Here is a 23133-nt window from a genome sequence, read left to right on the forward strand (position 1 = left end):
TTTTCCCCTTTATAAATTTGGGCCTGAGAGTTTCAAACAAACCATGAAGCAGTACCGGAGATTACAGACCAGTACCTCTCCGGTCCTGCCCTTGAATTCACACTAACTATGAGTCTTATTGCTTTTATACAGTATGTCAATATTATTATTATTTTTTTTCTCTCATCATTGGTTTGCATGTCACACCCTGGAGCCATGTCATTCTGAATGACATTTCAAAATGTCAGATCTGTTTATGTTGTGTGGTGGTCTGAATGTACAGTATGTTATAGATGGCTTCTATAGGTAAAGCCTGTTTACAGGGGAAGTCTCATTGGGGATTTTTAAGATGAATTAAAACGTACAACAAGTCTGCAGTGGAGACAATAGTCACCCTCGTTGCCATAAAACCCAGGCCCTTAAAAAGGTCATAAATGAAAAATGTGCACAACAGCTATAACAACAGGGCATGTCAAATGTACTTGGGGACGTTAGTCGCCCTTCGTATGAAATTCTCAACTCCTCATCTCAGATTTTTGATCCTGTAGTTATAGCTTAATTGATCATTTTACCAGTATCTGTGGTGGATGTTTTTATAGTATGAGTTCCAAGTGGGTCGGTTTATGTTGAATAGATACTGATCTGAGCTGATTGCTGAGTGTTGGTGTTTCCCTCTGTCAGGAGCTGTGTCGTCAGCACATGGCAGCGAAGACATCGTTTAGCCGACAGGAGGCGGGGGGCACAGACACCTCCCGGGTCAGCAGCGTCTCCTCACAGTTCAGTGATGCCCCCCAGGCCAGCCCGAGCTCGCACAGCAGCACCCCCTCCTGGTGTGAGGAGCCAGCGCAGTCCAACATGGACATCTCCACCGGGCACATGATCCTGGTGAGTGGGGCTCAGATTCCAGTCACCTGCACTGTAAGAAGGGATTTTACTCTTGCTATTCACAAGTATGAGTTTCAGGGGGGTCTGTTCACAAAAGTCATTTCAAAAGTGAAATGGTATTAATTTGGCAGTGATAAAACCTTTCTCAACTATTTCTAAAGAGTTTCTGCGCTTGAATAAAATGTGTTTTCTAATATTTGAGAACACTTCCAAACAAACAAAAAGATTAATAAATAGGACCTAGTAAGGCAGTTGGGTCATCTTCTTTTGGCACACAGTCAGGCTGCAAAACATGACAGCTAGTGACAATACTATAAGGCAAAAATGTATTCAAGAACATAGTTTTCTACAGTCTATATCAGATTAAACAAATTATTACTGGTAACAGGTAGGATTTTGCTTAGAACTGAGGAATCCTGCAAAACCTGTGTTGCTGTTTAAAATCAGTTTGGTCAACAGTATTTGTATACAGAACAGTGTATTCTGAAGATCTGATTCTGCATTAAGCTCCCCCTGTTGTGTTGTGCCCTCAGGCCTATATGGAGGACCACCTGAAGAATAAGGATCGCCTTCAGAAGGAGTGGGAGGCACTGTGCTCGTACCAGGCAGAGCCAAGCACCTGCTCTCTAGCACAGAGTGAGGCCAACCTCAAGAAGAACAGGAACCCAGACTTTGTGCCCTGTGAGTCAGAGTAATACAAACAAATATAGAAAAGAAAACTTAAAACTTGTGTGTAACATCCACAAGTATGAACATGTTAAGTAGGTGGTTCACAACAGAGGCTGGAAGAGGGATAGTGGACTCTGATTGCTGTAACTATTTCTGTTTTCCTTCTAGATGACCATGCTCGAGTGAAACTGAAAGCGGAGATCAATCCTTCCAGAACAGATTTCATCAATGCCAGCACGATAGTAAGCACATCATCTTCAGCCAGTCTGAGCTCTGCATTTCATACACTTAGCTTTTTTTTATTTTTGGAAAATCATGTCCATTGCATCTCTAATTTAGAGGAAAGTCAAAGACTAGCACTGTCACTCTGCACCTGATAATGAGCACCAAAACAGAGTGTTGTCAGCTCTCCATCACACTGCACTGCAATAATGATAGTCTGAAACACTGCCATGTCTGCTTGTACCCAAATGAGTGCTAAACTAGAAACCAGTGGACAGCCTCCTTTCTGTTTATTGCCACTGGTATGCCAATAGTGATAAGAAAATAACCAGGTGAGTTTTCTACTTTATCACACAATACAGTCTGATAAATAAAGAAAATGTAATATTGCAGCACTTAGTGTAGTGTCAAAATGATGACTGAAATAAACATATTAACACCAATCGGAGGTAGTGAGGGTAGGTTGGTGGAATATAACTCATGAACATTTCAGTTTTTGCTTCTGTACAGCAGCTCATATGCTTATGATCAAAACAGTGCACCCTCTCCTTATAAAAGTTTACTATAGTAAAATCATAGCAGAGTGTAATAAAGCATAGTGAAAGAGTGATAAAGCAAGTGTAATAGCCATTGTAAAGAATAACTGTCTGGTTTCTTAAAACCTCTCCACTGTGATCCCCCAGATTGAACATGACCCAAAGATGCCTGCTTACATCGCCACCCAGGGCCCCCTGTCACACACCATCGCTGACTTCTGGCAGGTAAGTGTCAAGCATTCAGGTGTGCATTGGCGCTATTGTACAGTTTAAACTTGTTTCACAGTATGAACAAGGACCTCGGCATTCAAGAAAGCCTATTTTATTGCTACAGATGGTGTGGGAGAATGGCTGCACCGTGATAGTGATGATGACCCCGCTGGTGGAGGATGGAGAGAAGCAGTGTGACCGCTACTGGCCTGACGAGGGCTCCTCCCTCTATCACATCTATGAGGTATATCTAAGGGCTCTTCATCAGATCTCATTAGAATCTGCTCATTAGTATTGGAATTTTAGTGTGGCTATTACTATTCACATAAACTCCCATTCCTGACATCAGATTCTGTATCACAGGTGTGTTGTCTGTGGCAGTCCAGTCTAACCCAATCTGTGTAAAAAAAAGTTCACAGCTGGAACTGCAACAAAGGTACCATAGTGCAGGTCTTTTTTTACCCTTGGTTGATCTGAAAAAAAGCTCTATTGAACCCATTCAAGAGCTGTGGACACACAAGTTCTTATTACGATGGGCTAATATTCAACTACAGAAAAAATTATTTAGACTTTTCTTAAATTTTTAGAGTAAACGTCAATGTCTTAAGGATTTATTAAGCTAAATGCAGGAGCACGTTGAATTATAAAAATCACGGGCTCCCAAGTGGCGCATCCAGTAAAGGCGCTCCACGTGGAGTGCAGGATGTGTGCCCTATAGTCTGGACGTCGTAAGTTCGAGTCCAGGCTATTCCTTTGCCGACCAAGGACGGGAGCTTCCAGGGGGCGGCGCTCAATTGGTCGAGCGCCGCCCGGGGGGAGGGAGGGCTAGGTCAGCCAGGGTGTCCTCAGCTCACCGCGCACCAACGACCCCTGTAGTCTGGCCGGCTGCGTTGTCCTCCAACGCTGTAGCTCTGGGTGGCTGCATGGTGAGTCTGCAGTGTGTAAAAAAACGGTCAACTGACGCCACACGCTTCGGAGGACAGCGTGTGCTCATCTTCGCTGCTCCCAAGTCAGCTCAGGGGTGGTAGTGGTGGGCTGAGCATAAGGAATAATAATAATAATTGGACATTACTAAATTGGGGAGAAAACAAGAAAAATAATTGGCGACCACTAAATTAAAAAAAAAAAAGAATTATAAAAATCATATAGTCTAAATAATCCTTTTTACTGTTCCACAAGGTTACAGCATCTACTCGTCCAGTTTTATTCGTTAAATAATGTGCCTAACTCTCTGTCCCTGGTCCAGGTGAACCTGGTTTCAGAACACATCTGGTGTGAGGATTTCCTGGTGCGCAGCTTCTACCTGAAGAATGTCCAGTCCCAGGAAACCCGAACTCTTACCCAGTTTCACTTCCTGAGCTGGCCAGCGCAAGGCATCCCCACCTCTACACGCCCATTGCTGGATTTTCGCAGGTACACACAAATACTCGTGCGCACACACACACACACACATACGCGCCCGCACACACACATGCTGACACAGACACGCGCACATGCACACACAGACACACATGCTGACACAGACAAACACGCACACACACACACACACACACACACGCTCTCACTGCTAAGCCAGTGTACCTCAATCCTGCCCTCCAGAGGGGTGAGAGAGTAGTTCATCCTCCAGGTACCTGCAATCACTGAACTCCAAGAAACTTCTATACATGATGTTTTATAGTGGCAGCGTTAATGTTTTATAAATGTGGTGGAGATCACTTCTCTTAAAAACAAGTTTCCCTCAAAAACAGTTATATCTTCTCCTATTCTGACTAGACTGGTTCCATTTCATAATCTACAAACACCAGGTAACCAATCCACCCTGTCCCAAAGTTATAGTTAAAAAACATTGAATTCATAAAAAGAGTTGAATTTGCCTTTTCCATTTCTCTACTGTACATCCCTCCTGTTCGAATGAACATTCTATTGCAGGAGCCTCCTCAATGGCTTGGACTAGATAGCTCTTGTATTCTGCAAGACCACAGGCTAGCAGTAATCTTTTCAGCAAGTCTCTTGGCTTTTTAAAATATCCTTGAAATCCCCCTTGTATGTTTTCAGAACTTCAAACAATAAATAACATACTCAAAAATAGATTTATTAAAATTACATTGTATTCCACACACACACACCAGTGGGAATCTCCTTGATTAAAATACCTCATACAAGATTCCTTTTTAAATATAATACATATTTTATTGTACTTAAACATTGAAGACTAACAAAGAGGTCATTATGTCTATTATAATTCTAATACATCTCATTTGAAGTCAGGGACTGAGAGGGAGAGAGCGGGGCAGGTCATGGTTTTATTACATCTTTCCTGATCAATCATCATTCATTACAGGTTAACAGGGATGTTTTTGCCTTTGCAAATGGGAGTTGAGAATCATTCATTTTAGAAAAAATAAAACTGCAAAACCAAAAAATGAGTACTGCAGTCTCATACGAATGAAGGTGCAGCCTGGTGACATTAGCGTCATTAAGTTTTATCTTTGAATAAACTTCAGGAAGAATTGAAACTTACTGTCGGGGACCTTTAAGGAGTTGAGACTAAAAATGGACATCTATGCAGCGAGACATGTTTTGTTTTGGCCGGTGCTTCTCAATGGTTTCTTGTAATTGGATTACTTGTTTGTATTGATTGTGTTCAATTTGAATGTGTGTGTTTTTTAATTATTTGCCACCTTCTTGACCAGGTCTCCCTTGAAAAAGAGATTTTAATCTCTGGTTAAATAAAGGTTCAGTATTATCTAAGTAAAACATAATAATTACAACACCGTTACAACTGGTACTGTGTTACGTTCAAATAGTAAAAGATTCCAACTGTATACTATAACCAGGCTCAAGTTCCCCCAGCCCTGGGTATCCTGTCAAATACAAGCAAGCATCACTGAAAGATATGCTGAGATTAAAACAAAGCAAGGCCCCACTGAAAATGGTACTACATTTAAAACCATCTACAGTATCTCAAATAGCAGGATTACCAGTGTGCCACCGTTCCATTTGCACTATGTAAAGAATTCCACTTACAGCACAGAAATTTCTTAAGCATGTATGTAAAATGAAAACACAAACTCATCCGAAAAAACTGAAAATAGCAGTGCTGTTAACCTCCAATACAGTCTGCCAGTCCTTCCACATTTCAAATCACTGAGCACACCAGACTCTCACCGCTAAGACTTGTCTGCAGCTATAGGCAATAGGTTAGCCATTCTTCTAATCTTTAACTTCAACCACAAGCATGTGTGTCAGAACTTTGGTGTCCCTCTAGACCGGTCCTCAGCTCTTCACTGACCAGCCTGCTTCCCAATCCTCCAGCCTTCCTCCCTGTCCTCAGCTCTAACTGTACGCCCATCTATCTCAGCCCCCCTCCTGCCTTTCCAGTTTAACCAGTGGGAAGGCTGGCTCTCCGATGGGGGTCTACACCGTCGGACACACAGCTGTCAGTGTCATTTTTGTGATTTGCAGCTAGTAGTCTTGAGTCCAGTTGCATAGTCACAAAAGTGATCATTGGCAGCTGTGGCTGCTGCATGGAGCATCGTTGAAACTTCCTGCTGGTTGACGTTTTCACCTAAGCACTCCCTCTTAGCATCATCCTCCTCTCTTGATAAGGCTTTGCTTTGATCAGTATGCTTTCTCCCTCCCCAGAGATTCCTTTAACACTCTGTGGAACTAGACCAGTTTTCATAAATTGTTGAGAACAAGAAAACGTCATTGATCCCGGTGATGCTCGTCCCTCTTAGTGCATTGTTTCCCCAAGGTTGTGACTTCTGTGCTTTACCTCTGAATCGTTTAATGTCTAAAGTTACCTCAGTGTTTACTGTTGTTTGCCAATACAACCTGGAAACTGGTTCTTTAATGGGGACAAATAAGTTGCACCCGAGGTCCATACTGGGATTTCAGTACTGTATTAACTTCATAGGATGTGTTTGCACTTCTGGTACACTTGGAGTGTTGATCATGCATTGGTGGTACAGGCGATCTCTAGTTGCACAGTGCTAGGGCTGACCAGGTTATCAGTGTTGGGAGTGCACTGGCAAAAGTAAGGCACATTGATGTTGCAACATTATGTTGACTCTCATTTTCATGAGGTTTAGGGGAGTTGCAGCTGTAAGTTCATGGAGCACTGCAACTTTCATTGTTTTTCTTGTTTCAGGAAGGTGAACAAGTGCTACAGGGGCCGTTCCTGTCCAATTATTGTACACTGCAGGTACAGTTCCAGCTTTATTGCATTCTAAAGTACCCATTTGTCTTGTCTTGGTACCACAGTGACCCCTGCTGGGGGAATTGGGACTTGAGTACTGCCCTCTTTACTTGGAGATCACTATAAATTTGAAGAGCCAGAGCTGGAGTTTCCTTCAGTCTCCTAGGACCTACTGTATAGCTAGAGCTTGCTATACTGAAAAGCCTGGACTGTTATTGTTAGTGTTCTTTTAGTAGAAACTGAAATTGTATTGTATACAGTCAGACCTGTTAATCCGTCCATTGTGCTGACTTCCAAGTAGAATTGTGGTACAATGGCATGTTCTCCTTTCTTATTACAATTGTAATTGTAAATATGGCTGTATGACTGAAACTGTGACACATTTGCGTCCAAGGTAATCATACTGTACATTGCTTGTTCTGCATTTATTCTTCAGTAACTACATTGACACGTATTGCCTAGAATTCTGCAAAATGTGTGCAGTTCCCTTTCAAGTACGAAATGTATCCATTACACAGTTTTAACCTATTATACCCGATTCAACTGAGAACTTCTACCAAAGCTGTGTCTTACACCCGCAATGTCAGCATGCCTGTCTCCGCCCCCACAGGAGACAAAACTGTGAACAGGACATCGGTGCCATTTTCTATTTGGCCTTTCCAGCTATACCACACCATGCACCGTACCGCACCGCAGTGCACCGCACCGTGCACTGTACCACACCATTTACCGTATCGTGCCTCCGTGCACCGTAGTGTACCGTACCATGCCCTGTGCACTGTACCATGCATACCATACTGTGCCCCGTACCTTGCATACCATACCGCACTGTACACCTTACCGTGCTTCAATACCATGCACCGCACCGTGCCATGCACCGCACCGTGTTACCACCCGTGCGCATTACTATACGGTCTTGCTGCAACGATGCCTGGGTTCCATTCTTGCACAATCTGCAAGAACTGCATCCCTTCAGAGGATAAGCACGATTAATGCATGTGGTGTCTTGGAGCTGAGCATGTTTAACAGACTCTCCAGGATTGCTCCTTTTGTGAGGCCCATGCAGTGCTCACTAGGCGTTCAGTCGAGCGCAGGCACAATCGCTTTGCAGAACCTGCTCCCTCGACCTCCTCTCAGAGGGACATGTCCCCCTTAACGCAGTGTGCGCCACCGCCGGCGGCAGATCATGCTGCAGTCGCCAAACAACAGCACAGAGGCAAAAGCCCCTCGCGGTCTTCTCCGTCAGCCTCATCCTCTTCATCCCCCCGAGGCGTAAGAAGGCTAGCCACCACCATTCCCCTAGCGACCCAGCCATTAAGACCTCTTTGCCTCCCTGGAATCCACTCTTTGTCCTCTCTGGTTCTCCAGTCTGGATAATGTGGGTCCACTGGGAGTCGACGCCCTTGCACACAAGTGGCTGAGGATTCTCCTTTATGCCTTTCCACCAGTAGCATTGCTTCCGATGTGCCTGGAGAAAATCAGGCAGGAACGAGCCATGTACTGGCCCAAGAGAACATGGTTCTCCCACGACTTGCCCCATGCCAGTCATTCTGCAGTTTTTCCAGGACCTATTTGATGAGGGTAAGTCCCTGTAATGGGGTACACCCAGCCCCTGTGCATAATATGTTTTGTATTTTGTATTTGTTGTATTATTATTGAAAAACATATTGTTTAAATGTGTATACACTACGGTGTTTTGTTGTAGTTGTTGTTTTTGCAGCATGGATGGGATTAAATTTCCCCAGCCATGCTAACCCTGTACAGAATGTGACCATCTCCAGATTAATTTATTATTAATTTGAAGACGGTCACATGTATATAAACCTGCAGCTTTGGCTGATCGGGGAAGACTGTTCGGAGTGGAGAATGGGAGAGACATGAGTGAAACAGAAACTAAAAACACAACAATTGCTACTCATGCTGGATTTGGACCAGCATGATACTTGTTTGTTCAGTATTTGTTTGCTGTATTGTCTGTTTCTTTTGGCCATCACGCCGTTTGTTTTGTTTAAACCATTTATTTATTAATGAACGTGCCGCAGCGCTTTTCATACCCCAGTCGGCTGTTGATGTGTTGTGAATTCATTTCCTGGTCTGACGTCATCCACAAAGCCGTCATCTGCCACATGTCTCATGTGGGATAAACCACTGCCTCTACGAGTCAGTCCAGGGAGTACTGCAGGCGTTTTTTTATTTTATTTATTTCGAAAAGTTAAAAAAAAAAAGTAAAGTATGTGTGAAGAGAAAAAATAAGTGTTTTTGTGGAAAAAAGAAGAAAGGTGTTTGTAAAGAGAAAATAAAAAGTGTTTTTGGTTGAAAAAAAAGGATTACAAATAAAAATAAATAAAATGGACTGCAAAGAAGACTTCGACCAGAGACAGCTCCGGCTGGCAAAGGAAGGGGCTCCGTGGTGCAGCGCATGTGGGGAGTTTGGGCACCTGCGGGCCGTGTGTCCGTATGAAGACCCCCTTTGGATGGAGGCCTACCGGCAGAATGAGGTGGATTCAGCTGAAGACTGGTTCCGCCTGAAGGCCTCACAACCAGCGGTGCCACTTTCAGTGCCACGGGCACGAGAGGAACTGAGGCCGAAGAGCAAGAAGGGGAGAAGCAGCAGGAAAAAGCAGCAACAACAACAGCAGCAGCCGCAACAACAACAGCGCCGGGACGGTCGCAGGTCCCGCCGTGTCTCTGCTACTCTGGATGTCTGCCTGACCTGCCTGGAGGGGAAAGAGTAGTGCTTTGAGCTTGACGAGGTCTGGCATGTGTCCCCCGACTCCTTCCTCATATGGCGGGAGGAGGAGCTGCCGTCCCACGTGCCTGAGAGGGAGACACTGCCATTTTGAGCACAAGTAGGAGAAGCCCCGTTGTCTACAATACCACAAGCACGGCAGGAGTGGAGCTGCCTGGAGATCGACTGGGACACGTTTGAGGAGCAGCTGGAGCCTATAATTGACCTGAAGTACTGGACTGGCGACCCGGAGAAGGTCACAGGTCATTCCACCAGGGGTCTTGCTACCTTTTGGGCGTTGTTTCAGGGTGCATCGGTCTCTGACATTTGCAATGCAGCAGTGTGGGCCACTCCTCACACCATCACACGGTTTTACAGGCTTAATATCCTGGATCCTCAGAACCCTGCATTTGGAACTAGAGAGCTGACAGCGCCCTCTCAGAAGCACATGCCGGATTCAGAAGCACATGCATGAGGTAATTATGTGTTCTGTGGACTTTACCATGCTTTATAAGTATGGCAAGACATATGTCTCGCCAAATTGACTGTTCTGCAAGTCATGTCCTTGCGAAGGCTTGTGTATACTTACTATACTTATGAATACATTTCGTACTTGAAAGGGAACGTTAGGTTATTATCATAACCCTGGTTCCCTGAAAGAGACATGTATCCATTACAATTCTTTGGTCGCTGCATACATTCTATGCAGTAGGCTGAAGAAAATGTATGGCACTGAGCGCCGTCCTGCACACAGTTTTGTCTCCTGTGGGGACAGAGACAGGCGTACTGACGTTGCGGACTTCAGACGCAGCTTTGGTAGAAGTTTTCAGTTGAATCGGATATAATAGGTTAACCCATTGTGTAATGGATACATTTCTATTTCAGGGAACCAGGGTTATGATAATAACCTAACGTTGCATAGTAAAGCAGTTCAGGTACATTACATCACAGTGCTGTTTCTTTGCAGTCCAGGTACATTACATTACAGTGCTGTTTCTTTGCATGTGGAGTTTTATGAAGAAAAAGCAGATTTCAGTTTCAAAGAATAAGAAGAAGCTAATGGAATGTTGGATGCTGTCCTGCCAAGTGCAGCATTTCAGTTCATTATCTGCCAGTAAATGCCGGTGCTGTAAACAAAACAAATACGTCTTTTAATTGTGTTTGTTTTGGGTGTTTTCAGTTGTTCTGGGTGTTTGTTGACTATATAATACAGTTATGGCCAAAAGTTTAGCATCACCTAGATATATAATTTAGATATTTTATTTAACATCATATAATTAATCAAAGAAACTCGAAATTATATTGCAAAAGTCTACTGGTAACCATAATAGAAGTATTTCATGTTAGATTTCGAAATGTCACATTTTTCAATTTGCCAGTTTTTCTTTAAGTATATGAAAAACTACAAAGCGGTATGTATTTCAATATGTTAACGTAACATTATTCAGCAGGTTTCATTTGACTACATGAAGTAAAATTAGTTCTATGGGGTGCTGCAAATCGTTTAGCCATAGCTGTGCATATATAGGAGAAGCAGTGCAGGAACTGAAATAGATTAACCAGGTCTGACCTGTCATTGTATCATACTGTACGTATACCGCACAACTGCAAACCCTATAAACTGGAGCAGGTTTCTGCATTTTATGGTGATTTGTTTGTTTTATTGTTCTCTAGTGATGGTGCAGGTAGGGCTGGGACCTATATCCTGATTGACATGGTACTCAACCGAATGGCTAAAGGTGAGCGTGCCCTTTTAAATGGGGTCATTTCTTTTTGAACCACTGATTTCTTAATAAAAGATGACATGATCTTTTGATATTGTTTTGATGGTGAGTGTTCTTGCGAAAGAGTAATGAGTGAGAGCTGGCTCATTTGAATCTCTCTAGCTTCCAGGATCCTCTAGCCTCCTAATAAATGAATGAATAGTGAGCTCCGGAGTCTTAGCCACCCCACCACATACCAGTGAGAAAGGCTTTGGTTGAAATTTTCCTGCTAAGGATGTGTCCTTTTCCTGTGTCTAGGAGTGAAGGAGATTGATATTGCAGCCACACTGGAACACATTCGTGATCAAAGACCTGGCATGGTCCGCACAAAGGTACAGTACAGTCGCTCAAGTTTTCCATGCTACCATTTTCATTATAACTGGACGGCATATCTGGCCTGCTTCAGAAACTATAGGTTTTTTAATCTTCTTTTGATTATTTCAGTACCTATGTTTGATATTCATGACATGGGATGAAATGTGTTATGTATCCCTTTATATGTGTTTCATAGCTGTTTTAATGTGGTGGTTTTCAAAGCATTTACATTCCACACAAATTTAGATACAAATCCAGGCTTAAGTAGGGGATCAGTGCCAAGAAATGAGCCCTCCATCTGCAACAGTGAACTGTTAGAAAAGTCTTGCTCTCCCTTGAAAAAACTAATCTAAAAGCTAAACCCAGTATGTAAACCTATCATAAATGTATCTGATTTAACATTTTGTCAAGCAAGCCCTAACTTCATTTTGATAATCACATGAAGAGTTTTGATATGCAACAAAAGCAGTTCTTGACAAGGCATCCCTTTATCTCTGATGAATGTTGGCATGTTTAATTAAACTGTTTGTTTAAAAACATTATTACCTGTAGCCTGATCCCTAGTTTAGTTCTACATTTCCATGTACAATTTCAAGAAAAGATACTAAAGTACTAAATGAAAGGAAAACTGCTCCTCTCTTTCTTGAAAGCTTAGTAGAATACTTTGAAGAAAATATATACATGCTTCAGTCTACCCATTTCTAAATATGCATGCTTCAGTCTACCCATTTCTAAATATACATGCTTCAGTCTACCCATTTCTAAATATACATGCTTCAGTCTACCCATTTCTAAATTGGGTTATTAGAAACAAAGACTTTAGGGCTCTAGAGGACCAAAGTAGAACACATTTAGAAATGACCTCTTATTTTTTCTTCTGCAGGACCAGTTTGAGTTTGCGCTGACAGCAGTCGCTGAAGAGGTCAATGCCATTCTGAAGGCTTTGCCCCAGTGATTTCAGAGTGAGGTGCATCATGAGGTGGGGTGGAGGTTGAGCCGCTAGCAAACCTGACCTGTAATATACAGACACCACTACATGAGCACACAGCACTGCCCCTGCCCTTTTCATTAAGTGAAGTTATCCAAACCCAATCTATGAAATAACAAAGCTCAGTGTTGGTTACAATCTGGGAACTGATTCATATACAGGCAGCAAAGTCCTCACACAAAATATTATGTTATATTACAAACCTATTTTTCTGATTCTATACACTTTCCAATTACAAGTTAAATAATTATGTATCCATCCATGCGTCGTGGACTTTATGTAGTCATTTTTAATCTCCTTCAATGTAAAGACCTGCTTTTGGAACAGGATAAAATATTATAGAAACAGACTTCAGGGTGCAGATTATAAAGTGAGGGGGTGGAAAAATAGAAAACAAAAATAAAACCAAAGTTGTAATTACTAATGGAACCAATTAAAAAATGTTTACCTGTTACGCATTTCCATTGTAAAAATGACTCCTGACACCACAGAGGTTAAAGAAAACAGGCGCACTGCGTTCAGGCTATCTAGCTCTTCCGAGCCCATTTCACTAGAGAATGAAATTCTCCCCAGGCAGAAGACTGATAGCTGTTTGTAACGCAGCATGGTACCCGAAATCATTTATTTTAAATGAAATGCATGTTTGCTCAAAAAATGCACATATGATCTACATTCTGAATAGGAGTGCATGACAGAGAACATTTGTGGATTTTTTAGGGTTTGTTGCTAGAACTACACTTTGCAATGTCAAGAGCTCCCAAGTGGGTAAGTATAGCTTATAGAATTACGAAAGCGTTATCTAGCTGGCTTTACAACCTTTATTCAGTGATAAAAGTCAGAAGGCAGTAGGTAAATATACTACAGCTGTTGTGTGTTTCAGACTTGCCTCTCAATTAAATGACGTTTCTTTAAAAGCAAACAGAAATGTCAATGACAATCAACATTAACCAGGAGGTTTGTGTTCCGTGTTATGCCTTTGATTCATTTTGTTATAAATGTACACATAGCTTTGCTTTGAGATATTTTTGATTATGCATGAATATTCAAGGAATATAAATTTTTAAATTAAGCACAAAAAAGCCCTTTCATCCAAATAATCAAATATAATAATCATGTGATATAATGCAGCAAATGATTAATAGATTACAGTAACCCTATCTTTGCAATAGAAAATATTCTGCAATTGAACCATGCTGTTATCATCTTGGTGGAAGTCAAAGCTGCAAGCTGCATTAGTTCAGATGGAAATTCAAGCAGTTTCTTGGGATACAAGTATCGTTCTAGGAAGTTTTTCAACATTGAAAACGAAAGCCGTTTGCATCCTTTCAGCACTGACTTAGCGTCAAAATGGAAATCCAGATTGCATTAGCAAATATTTCATACATTGATTGTCTCATAGTAGTGTGCATTTGATAGACAATCAATAGAGAAATAAGTAGGGTCTGATCACAAACACGCCTGTAAGTGGCCTTGTGTTTCTTTTTACAAGTGATCAACTGTATAGTGATTTGAGAGGAAAGTCTGAAAAACATGTAAATAAATAAGTACCATTGAATAATGTGGTTTTATTGTTTACGAAAAGGATTCCTACGCAGGTTATATAATAATTATGAAAATCTGTAAAAAATAAAAATACACATTTCCGGGTATAAATAAATAAATAATTTTGAACAACCAGAAGAGGCATAGTTAGAACCAATAGCCACCAATAAACCCCTTTAGCACATACAAGACAGATAAGTGTATAGGCTTAGTGGAATATTTCAAGTTCTTTTCAATTTTATCCAAAAACCTTGAAAATATTAGCTTTCACACTCCTTCAAACCTATCAAACAGCCTCCAGTTTTCATGCAGGGGTCAATTCCATGAACTAAACAAATGTGTGCCTAAACATTTCATAATATGATTTAATTGACCAGACATTCTCATATGATTCTCACTAAAAGTCTATCCTGTCTGTTCTAAAAGCAGGCCACTAGTTTGTAACAAAAACCTTCTTTAATATCACCAAGATACTTTTCTAACTCATTGTGGTTATTTGAGTAATTTTCTAACTGTCTTGTCAGCCTTGAGGTTGCGTGTCTGTATTTATCCCCCCAGTTCATATCATTTGTAATTTGAAACATTTGCTTACAAGCTCTGTTTTAAGACCACTTCTATGTAGGGCACACCATTCTGCTAAGCTCTCCAGTGGATAGTCTAGTCATGGACACAGGTTTGTATAACTGGGAGTGGGGAGCCTTTTCCAAAACACACCCTTAATATGTGCAACCATTTTTGTTTGTGTGAGTCTTGTTATCATACCAGATACACGTAGCACTGTGCCCCCTAAATTTATTCCAGGCTTAAGTAGGGGATCAGGAATTTGATTAATTCACCATGTCAACAGTAAATTCTCATGGAAGTCTGACTACAAGCACTGTGGTTGAAAGTAAACTGAAAGAAATGCCTGATCTCTACAGTATAGATTCTGTATGGCAGAATCTATACTGTAGAGAGTTCGAGCCTCTCTACACACTTCATCATTGCATTAAAACAGGAAGACTTCTTTGTAATAGAGAATAATGCTTGGGGTAGTGTGTGATATTATAATTTAATGCACAGCCAATGAAGGGTGGGCATTACATTCTCATTTATCACACACTACCCTGTGCAGTTTCTTTTGCAGTCTCTGGTGAGCAATTGTTTTTCCCAGCTAAGAAGCAAGAGAAGACAGCAGCTGTGTGCGGTGCGGTTGGAATTGCTTTCAGTTTGGCAGCTCGTGCTGGGGGCGCGCTCTGGTGCCAGTGTTAATGAGCGCAGGTTTCCAGTAATAACCAGGGGCAGGTTTTCAAAACTTTTAATCCAGACAAAATTCATCCAGATTTTGTAATCCTGCTTTACGTGATGAGGATTATTTTTATCTGGATAATTTGTATCCTGTTTTTCAGAAAAAGACAGTGTGTGCATCTTTATTCACAATACAGCTAAAGGGGAAAAATAATAGGAATACCCTAGGAGTGCACATATTTATTTGGTTGTGAGATTAAACAAACAAACAAATAAACAAATAAGTAAACAAGTAAATAAAATAACTAACTGGCAATCAAGGTATTCAACTAAAGAAGCATTCATTTATATAATTAGCACAAAATATTGCACAGAATCTAAACTGAATGCAAAGACTTTAAACATATTAACATCCTCCTCGCTCGGGAGTCCTGCGTCTCTCAGATGCTCTTTAAGGAGGTGCATGCGTAACTGGGTCTCAGTTTGTTGAAGTTTAGTCAGTTTCACTTGCTCCTCAGCAAGGCTTATTGAACTTGTGCCAGTTGTGTCTCCTTTTGAACTCAAATCTTATATGGATCGTCACTTTCATCTAGTGCAGTGCGATAGAGACGCCTCTTTCTTTTACCAGATACATTTTGCACTGAGCTAATAAGAACATAAGAACATAAGAAAGTTTACAAACGAGAGGAGGCCATTCAGCCCATCTTGCTTGTTTGGTTGTTAGTAGCTTATTGATCCCAGAATCTCATCAAGCAGCTTCTTGAAGGTTCCCAGGGTGTCATCTTCAACAACATTACTGGGGAGTTGGTTCCACACCCTCACAATTCTCTGTGTAAAAAAGTGCCTCCTATTTTCTGTTCTGAATGCCCCTTTATCTAATCTCCATTTGTGACCCCTGGTCCTTGTTTCTTTTTTCAGGTCAAAGAAGTCCCCTGGGTCGACATTGTCTATACCTTTTAGGATTTTGAATGTTTGAATCAGATCGCCGCGTAGTCTTCTTTGTTCAAGACTGAATGATTCAATTCTTTTAGCCTGTCTGCATACGACATGCCTTTTAAACCCAGGATAATTCTGGTTGCTCTTCTTTGCACTCTTTCAAGTGCAGCAATATACATTTTGTAACGAGGTGACCAGAACTGAACACAATATTCTAGGTGAGGTCTTACTAATACATTGTAAAGTTTTAACATTACTTCTCTTGATTTAAATTCAACACTTCTTACAATATATCCGAGCGTCTTGTTGGCCTTTTTTATAGCTTCCCCACATTGCTAGATGAAGACATTTCTGAGTCAACATAAACTCCTAGGTCTTTTTCATAGTTCCCTTCTTCAATTTCAGTATCTCCCATATGATATTTATAATGCACATTTTTATTGCCTGCATGCAATACTTTACACTTTTCTCTATTATGCTGTCTAGATCATTTTGAATGGCCTTTGCTGATGCAACAGTGTTTGCCACTCCTCCTATTTTTGTGTTGTCTGCAAATTTAACAAGTTTGCATACTATACCAGAATCTAAATCATTAATGTAGGAATAGCAGAGGACCTAATACTGATCCCTGTGGTACACCACTGGTTACCTCGCTCCATTTTGAGAATTTAATGAATCCTTAGCTGCATGACATTCAGTTGTAGAAGGCTTGTAGAAGGCTTTGTTTGCAGGGAAATGTTAGAGTTGTGTTCGCCGGTCGTGGGCTGCAGCTCTTGACTGAAATCAATGGTTCCAGGCTCACAGATGGAGTGCTCTTTTGCCTCCTGTATTGTCCACATTGTGGTACTCTTTGTCCACATTGTGGTACTCTTTGTCTCCTGTATTGTCCACATTGTGGTGCTCTTTGTCTCCTGTATTGTCCACATTGTGGTACTCTTTGTCTCCTGTATTGTCCACATTGTGATCAGCTCCGACTCACCTCCACTAGCGACGGAGGATATTCCGTAGAGAGCCTGTGATCTTGTTCCTCAAATGATGTCTAAGACCAAATCTGTAAAATCCCCACGTCGATATGGTTTGTTGCCAGTTTGGGGGTATTTGGCTTCAGATTTTTCCATCTTAACTTCATTTGATCCAAGGTTCTTTTTTGGCCAGACCCGGTGGAATTCACTTGGTTTAAAATATTAACCCAAGCTGCATTTTTGTCTTCAGCAGTGTTGCCCGAGTTACCTGGAGCTGCACTGCCACTAAATCTAGCCAGTTATGGCACAATGATGTCTAATTCTTCTAGGAGATCATGCGTCTCCGAAACAGTGACATTTGTCCCTTTACCATGAGTAACAGCAACCACTTCTTCCTCCATATTTGACTTCTTGCTAACATAGTGTGTGCTACTTATTTATTGTTTAAATAGGCTGTTTGATACAATTAATGCATCATTGCCAGTTGCCTTTACTGGTGGGAGTTATGTGAAAATGTCATTCTAATAGGCTACAGCAGGAAAGGTGTCAATGGAAACAGTTTTAGATAGTTAGGGACAAATCGGGCGTGGACTTGTATTAGCCTTTCCACATATATGTGGGGATATGAAGGGGCAGCAGTGTGGAGTAGTGGTTAGGGGCGCTGGACTCTTGACCGGAGGGTTGTGGGTTCAATCCCTGGTGGGTGACACTGCTGCTGTACCCTTGAGCGAGGTACTTTACCTAGATTGCTCCAGTAAAAACCCAACTGTATAAATGGGTAATTGTATGTAAAAATAATGTGATATCTTGTAACAATTGTAAGTCACCCTGGATAAGGGCATCTGCTAAGAAATAAATAATAATAATAATAATAATGAAGGTGAAAGAAAAGCAGCTCTCTTGTTTTTGATAAGAGAACACACATTCACAAGAAGTCATGACCTTGGTTGTTCATCGTCTCCACCAATGTAGAAAATACTGAAAGAGAATATATAGTGAGCGACCAACACCACTGAAGCAACAAACCAATGATGAACTTTACGCACGGTACCGATGTGGCCTTAATGATATTAGATATATCACAGACCTGGTTCAACCAAATCTTGAACGCATTACTTTAAGGAGCCATGCATTGTCTGTAGAAGAACAGATGCTTATTGTTACATTTCCTAGCGACCCACAGCAAATTGCTCTAACAAAACTACTTTTTTTTTGCTTTGGCAAATATGCCTAACACTATCGGAGCTGTAGATTGAACGCATGTGTGTATTCAGGCACCTCATGAAAGTGAATGGGAGTTTGTCAACAGAAAAGGACATCACAGCATCAATGTGCAACTGATAGGTGATGCAGATCTTAACATAACTGTAGTGAAATGGCTAGGCTTTGTTCAAGACTCAAGAATCTTGAGAGAGAGTGGCATCTACCAGGAATTCCAGAGGAATCCACCGGGTGGTGTAATATTAGGTGACACCGCCTATCCGCTTTTACCGTGGCTGATTACGCCTTTTGCCAGCACCAACACAGCAAAATGCACAACAGAATGCATAAATGGGGTGCGGAAGAGACAATTTGCTTGTTTGAATTACCTGCGTGAGGATCCGTCACGTGCATGCAACATCATTCAAGCATGCATTGTATTGCATGCTTGAAATGTATTTTTGTTTACGACTATAAGTCGCCCTGGATAAGGGCGTCTGCTAAGAAATAAATAATAATAATTGCACAATATTGCTATCATGCGCAAGGTGCCATTCACTGGGGAGGACTGGAATGATGACTTTCCGGAGCCTCAAGAACAACACCATGATACACCTTTAACATCACAGCAGGATCGACTTGCTGGATGTGCAATGAGAGATGCCTTTGTAAAGAGCTACTTCTAAAAGGGATTAAACTTTAATTGAAACTTTGACATTAAAAGATATGTAGGCTTCAGTTTACTTTTTTTACTTATGAATAACAAGCACACACATGCGGGTGTGTGGCCTATATTTGCTGGAGAAATAACATTTCCCATTATATTGTGTCTTTCTAGGTTGAACTGTTAATTCTTATCAGTTGCAAAATCAGGAGTTAATCGTGCTCTCGAGCAAACAGCATTTTTTCATTTTCTTTATCTGATAGATGCTGTTAATAAAGTGTTATAACAACATGAATAATACTATAAAAACCGTGGATAATGTATTACATTATTTAAGATATATTATGATGTTTTCCATCAAAATGGAGATGAAATAGATAGTTTTACGAAGTTGTACCATTTGAATCCACCTTCCGAATAAGGTCAGATTGCAGCCCTTTAATCATGATCAAATGTCGGATTGGATTACTGAAACAAAATCCAGATCAGAATAATCCTGATCACATTTAAACGTTTTGAAAACCCAAATTTTGAGATATAATCCCGATCAAACGACGAGATCCAATTTCCAAAGTTTTGAAAACCGGCCCCAGATGGTTAATATGGGAGATATCAACTGGATGAGCCCATTGAAAAAATTGCTCCCCAGTTATTATATAGACATATCCTGCAACCTGCCCTGTATGGTTCTTGCTTATTCATCATAGCTTAAACACTCATGAGTTCCAAGCGAAAATGATTGGATCACTTGGTTTAAAATGGTAGTTATACTTCATTAGAAAAGATCCAAACCTGAAGTGCCAAGAGTTCTGCTGTAAATCACCAGCTTAACAAAGCTCTGCCTTGGACTTATTTACTACTTTTTTGCACAGAAAATGTAACAAATATTTGAAATATTTTATAGATATAATGATAACTCTATGCAATTCAAGTTTTAGAGCCTTATTTTCAAAGTGTTTAATTAAATCCTATTTTTGAGAGGTAAAAACACTTGTTAATTTTACTGGAATGAAACTGGACCCAAACACCGAAGTAATCCATATTTCCAGTTCTCTTGAGCACTCTCCAGGGGTTTGTTTCTCATTCTGTAACATTGAGATGGATTTCTCTCTGTTCAAACAACAGGGTTTAATTGAAGAGTGGAGGACATACTTGAAGTAACTCGTTATGATAGCACAGGTATAATATTATCACAGAGCAACACCTCCACCCTCTCTGACAATCACTGTATCCTGGACTCTGGTGTAAGCGGTGTCACATGTTGTCTGTCTACATTTTTAAAGGCATTTGCTGTTTGTTTTTTTTTGTTTTTTTTTTTGTTTTTTTTACCAATGCCACTACAGTCTTACTACCCCCACCCCTATATCTGAATAAAGGGGAGTGTGCTCTAGCAGAATGGTTGTCCTACCCTTGACATTATTATTCCACATCCTACCAAACAAGTGTTGTAAAGACTGCTGCTTCCCTGGACAGAGGAGCGTTATTATTATGATTATTACTGTTATTATTATTGTTGTTGGTGAGATTATTATCCTAGTATTGGTGTATACCTGTAGCAAACCAGTGGGGGAAAAAAAAAAAAAAAAAAGTTATATAAAAAAATATATATTTATTTTGTAACTTGATGTGAATAAAGTATGTCTGTGGAGTTGTGCAACTGCATACATTTGCCTGAGAACATTTATTTTTCACCTAGAGATTGCACACTAGTCAAAGAGCCTGTTTGAATGCTATTGAGAATCAATAGGATAAACTGTAGTTAACTGTAGTGCTGTATATCACACATAGATAATCCAATCACTGGACATCAACCATGCAGACACTTACCAACACCATTGTGGGGGGAGCAAAGGGTCCACCTCAGTGTATAAAGGGTGTTTTTACTGCCCAATTAATTTACCCCTAATTTAGAATGTCCAATTACAGTCCTACTTCACAGCAATTCTTCACAGTAGCTCAGGAGAACTGAAGGTCAGTGGGCATCCTTCCATCTCACTGCCAAGCCAATCGCCTCTTTACACCCAGGAGCTTGAGCGCGGATATCGGTGTGTCCCACCCTCTGGAGGGCAGACCAGCCCTGCAGGTGAGTGCTTGAGCTAAGTAGGGTCCGTTGTAGTGTAATGAGGAGAAACAGCCCCTGCTGATCTTGCCTCCTTCTGGAGCACCAGAGCCAATGCTGCTGCCTGTGGAATCCCCAGCGGAGGTCGACAACTTCTCACAGTCAGGACGCAAACCTGTGCTCCCCAGACTGCATACATGCACACCGCACAGCCAGGACACAAACCTGTGCTCCCCAGACTGCATACATGCACACCGCACAGCTAGGACACAAACCTGTGCTCCCCAGAATGCATACATGCACAGCCAGGACACAAACCTGTGCTCCCCAGACTGCATACATGCACAGCCAGGACACAAACCTGTGCTCCCAAGACTGCATACATGCACACCGCACAGCCAGGACACAAACCTGTGCTCCCCAGACTGCATACATGCACACTGCACAGCCAGGACACAAACCTGTGCTCCCCAGACTGCATACATGCACACCGCACAGCCAGGACACAAACCTGTGCTCCCCAGACTGCCTACATGCACAGCCAGGACACAAACCTGTGCTCCCCAGACTGCATACATGCACACCGCACAGCCAGGACACAAACCTGTGCTCCCCAGACTGCATACATGCACACCGCACAGCCAGGACACAAACCTGTGCTCCCCAGACTGCCTACATGCACAGCCAGGACACAAACCTGTGCTCCCAAGACTGCATACATGAACACCGCACAGCCAGGACACAAACCTGTGCTCCCCAGACTGCATACATGCACAGCCAGGACACAAACCTGTGCTCCCCAGACTGCATACATGCACACCACACAGCCAGGACACAAACCTGTGCTCCCCAGACTGCCTACATGCACAGCCAGGACACAAACCTCTGCTCCCCAGACTGCATACATGCACACCACACAGCCAGGACACAAACCTGTGCTCCCCAGACTGCATACATGCATACCACACAGCCATGCTTGTCAAGAAGTTCTGTGTATCCTTGTGAAAGTTGCATTGTTCTGTTTTAACTCATGATGCCTGCTAAATTATTGGCAGTGTTACCAAAACAGCATTTAGTCTAAATGTCATTACACAAGAATTCCCAAATGAGACAGCAGTGAAAATTATAACTTTCTTTATTAAGAAAGGTTTCTTTCTCCATGTAACAATTACCCGCCATTAATACACAATAACCCCAAAACAATGTCAATAATATAAATAAAACATGTTCAGTCTCACATAGATAATACTTACAGAAGGTATATAATGTACATACCTACGTATATTCATCTATGCTTTTGTTTTTTTTATATATATAAATATAATTATGTATTTAAGAGCACATATTGTTCTCTTATATTTTCTTATTTGGATGTTTGTTTCTATGAAAGATTTCAACTTGTGAACAACTAGTTGAATTTGATTTGAAAATGGGTAAACACCTTCATTACAGTGGGTGGATGAAATACACACAATTGCAGAGTCTAACAAAATGTTCCCTCAAAACACCAGAAACATGCACAAACAGGTTATTATAATAGAGCTGTGAGCAAAATAACTAGGGAAATACCTTTCCAGTTTTACATATATTTGAAACTAGTGGTTCGAGTATAGAATAGGCCACATCTGTATGATTTATGGGAGCAATTCAGCAAAATTGTGTTGGGCTGTTTGGATGGGAACTCTTACTAATATTTCAGCATAAAGAAGTGGAGTGGAGTAAAGCAAACCGTGTGTCTTTCTGCACTCAAACCAAGGGAAAACTAGACTCAGATTCAACAAATCGAGAAGAGACATTAAGAGGTTTGAATCCAGTCAATCCAGTGTTATCTATATAAATACAACACATTGATTACAGGTTACATAAAGATCAAGTCAAAGTTAAGTCACTTCAAATAAAACTTTGAAAACTTCTACCAGTCCAGGCTTCTTGTTATAAACATGGTTCCTCTCTCAGGCCGTACCTGTGAAAAGCAAACCAGAGAAACATTAATAAATCCGACACCCTTGTGCTGTCAAGAGGCCTGACACATGCCCCTCTGTATGAA

The 23133-nt window shown here is 41.3% G+C and overlaps 2 protein-coding genes and 1 pseudogene across 4 annotated transcripts in view; 2 read left to right on the forward strand and 1 right to left on the reverse strand.

Moving 5' to 3' along the window:
- Window positions 1-14329, forward strand: part of LOC117410794 (receptor-type tyrosine-protein phosphatase-like N) — a 190673-nt gene extending 176344 nt beyond the window's left edge. Inside the window, exons 14-23 of the mRNA XM_034017621.3 lie at window positions 661-864; window positions 1398-1545; window positions 1702-1775; window positions 2439-2516; window positions 2626-2745; window positions 3748-3914; window positions 6655-6708; window positions 11105-11169; window positions 11452-11525; window positions 12392-14329. Of these exons, the coding sequence (XP_033873512.3) occupies window positions 661-864; window positions 1398-1545; window positions 1702-1775; window positions 2439-2516; window positions 2626-2745; window positions 3748-3914; window positions 6655-6708; window positions 11105-11169; window positions 11452-11525; window positions 12392-12463 (1056 nt within the window). The 3' untranslated portion in view covers window positions 12464-14329. The remainder of the gene's footprint in view (window positions 1-660; window positions 865-1397; window positions 1546-1701; window positions 1776-2438; window positions 2517-2625; window positions 2746-3747; window positions 3915-6654; window positions 6709-11104; window positions 11170-11451; window positions 11526-12391) is intronic.
- A 3771-nt stretch (window positions 14330-18100) lies between these two features.
- On the forward strand, window positions 18101-20689 carry LOC117407305 (putative nuclease HARBI1; annotated as a pseudogene).
- Window positions 20690-22203: 1514 nt separating this feature from the next.
- dnajb2 (DnaJ heat shock protein family (Hsp40) member B2) overlaps window positions 22204-23133 on the reverse strand; it is a 54687-nt gene continuing 53757 nt past the window's right edge. For all 3 annotated transcript variants that reach the window (XM_034018846.3, XM_059031997.1, XM_034018856.3), the window contains exon 10: window positions 22204-23049. In XM_034018846.3, coding sequence (XP_033874737.1) covers window positions 23039-23049 — 11 coding nt within the window. In that variant the 3' untranslated portion in view covers window positions 22204-23038. The remainder of the gene's footprint in view (window positions 23050-23133) is intronic.

Source organism: Acipenser ruthenus, chromosome 10 (assembly GCF_902713425.1).
Source record: "Acipenser ruthenus chromosome 10, fAciRut3.2 maternal haplotype, whole genome shotgun sequence".
Classification (NCBI taxonomy): Eukaryota; Metazoa; Chordata; class Actinopteri; order Acipenseriformes; family Acipenseridae; genus Acipenser; species Acipenser ruthenus.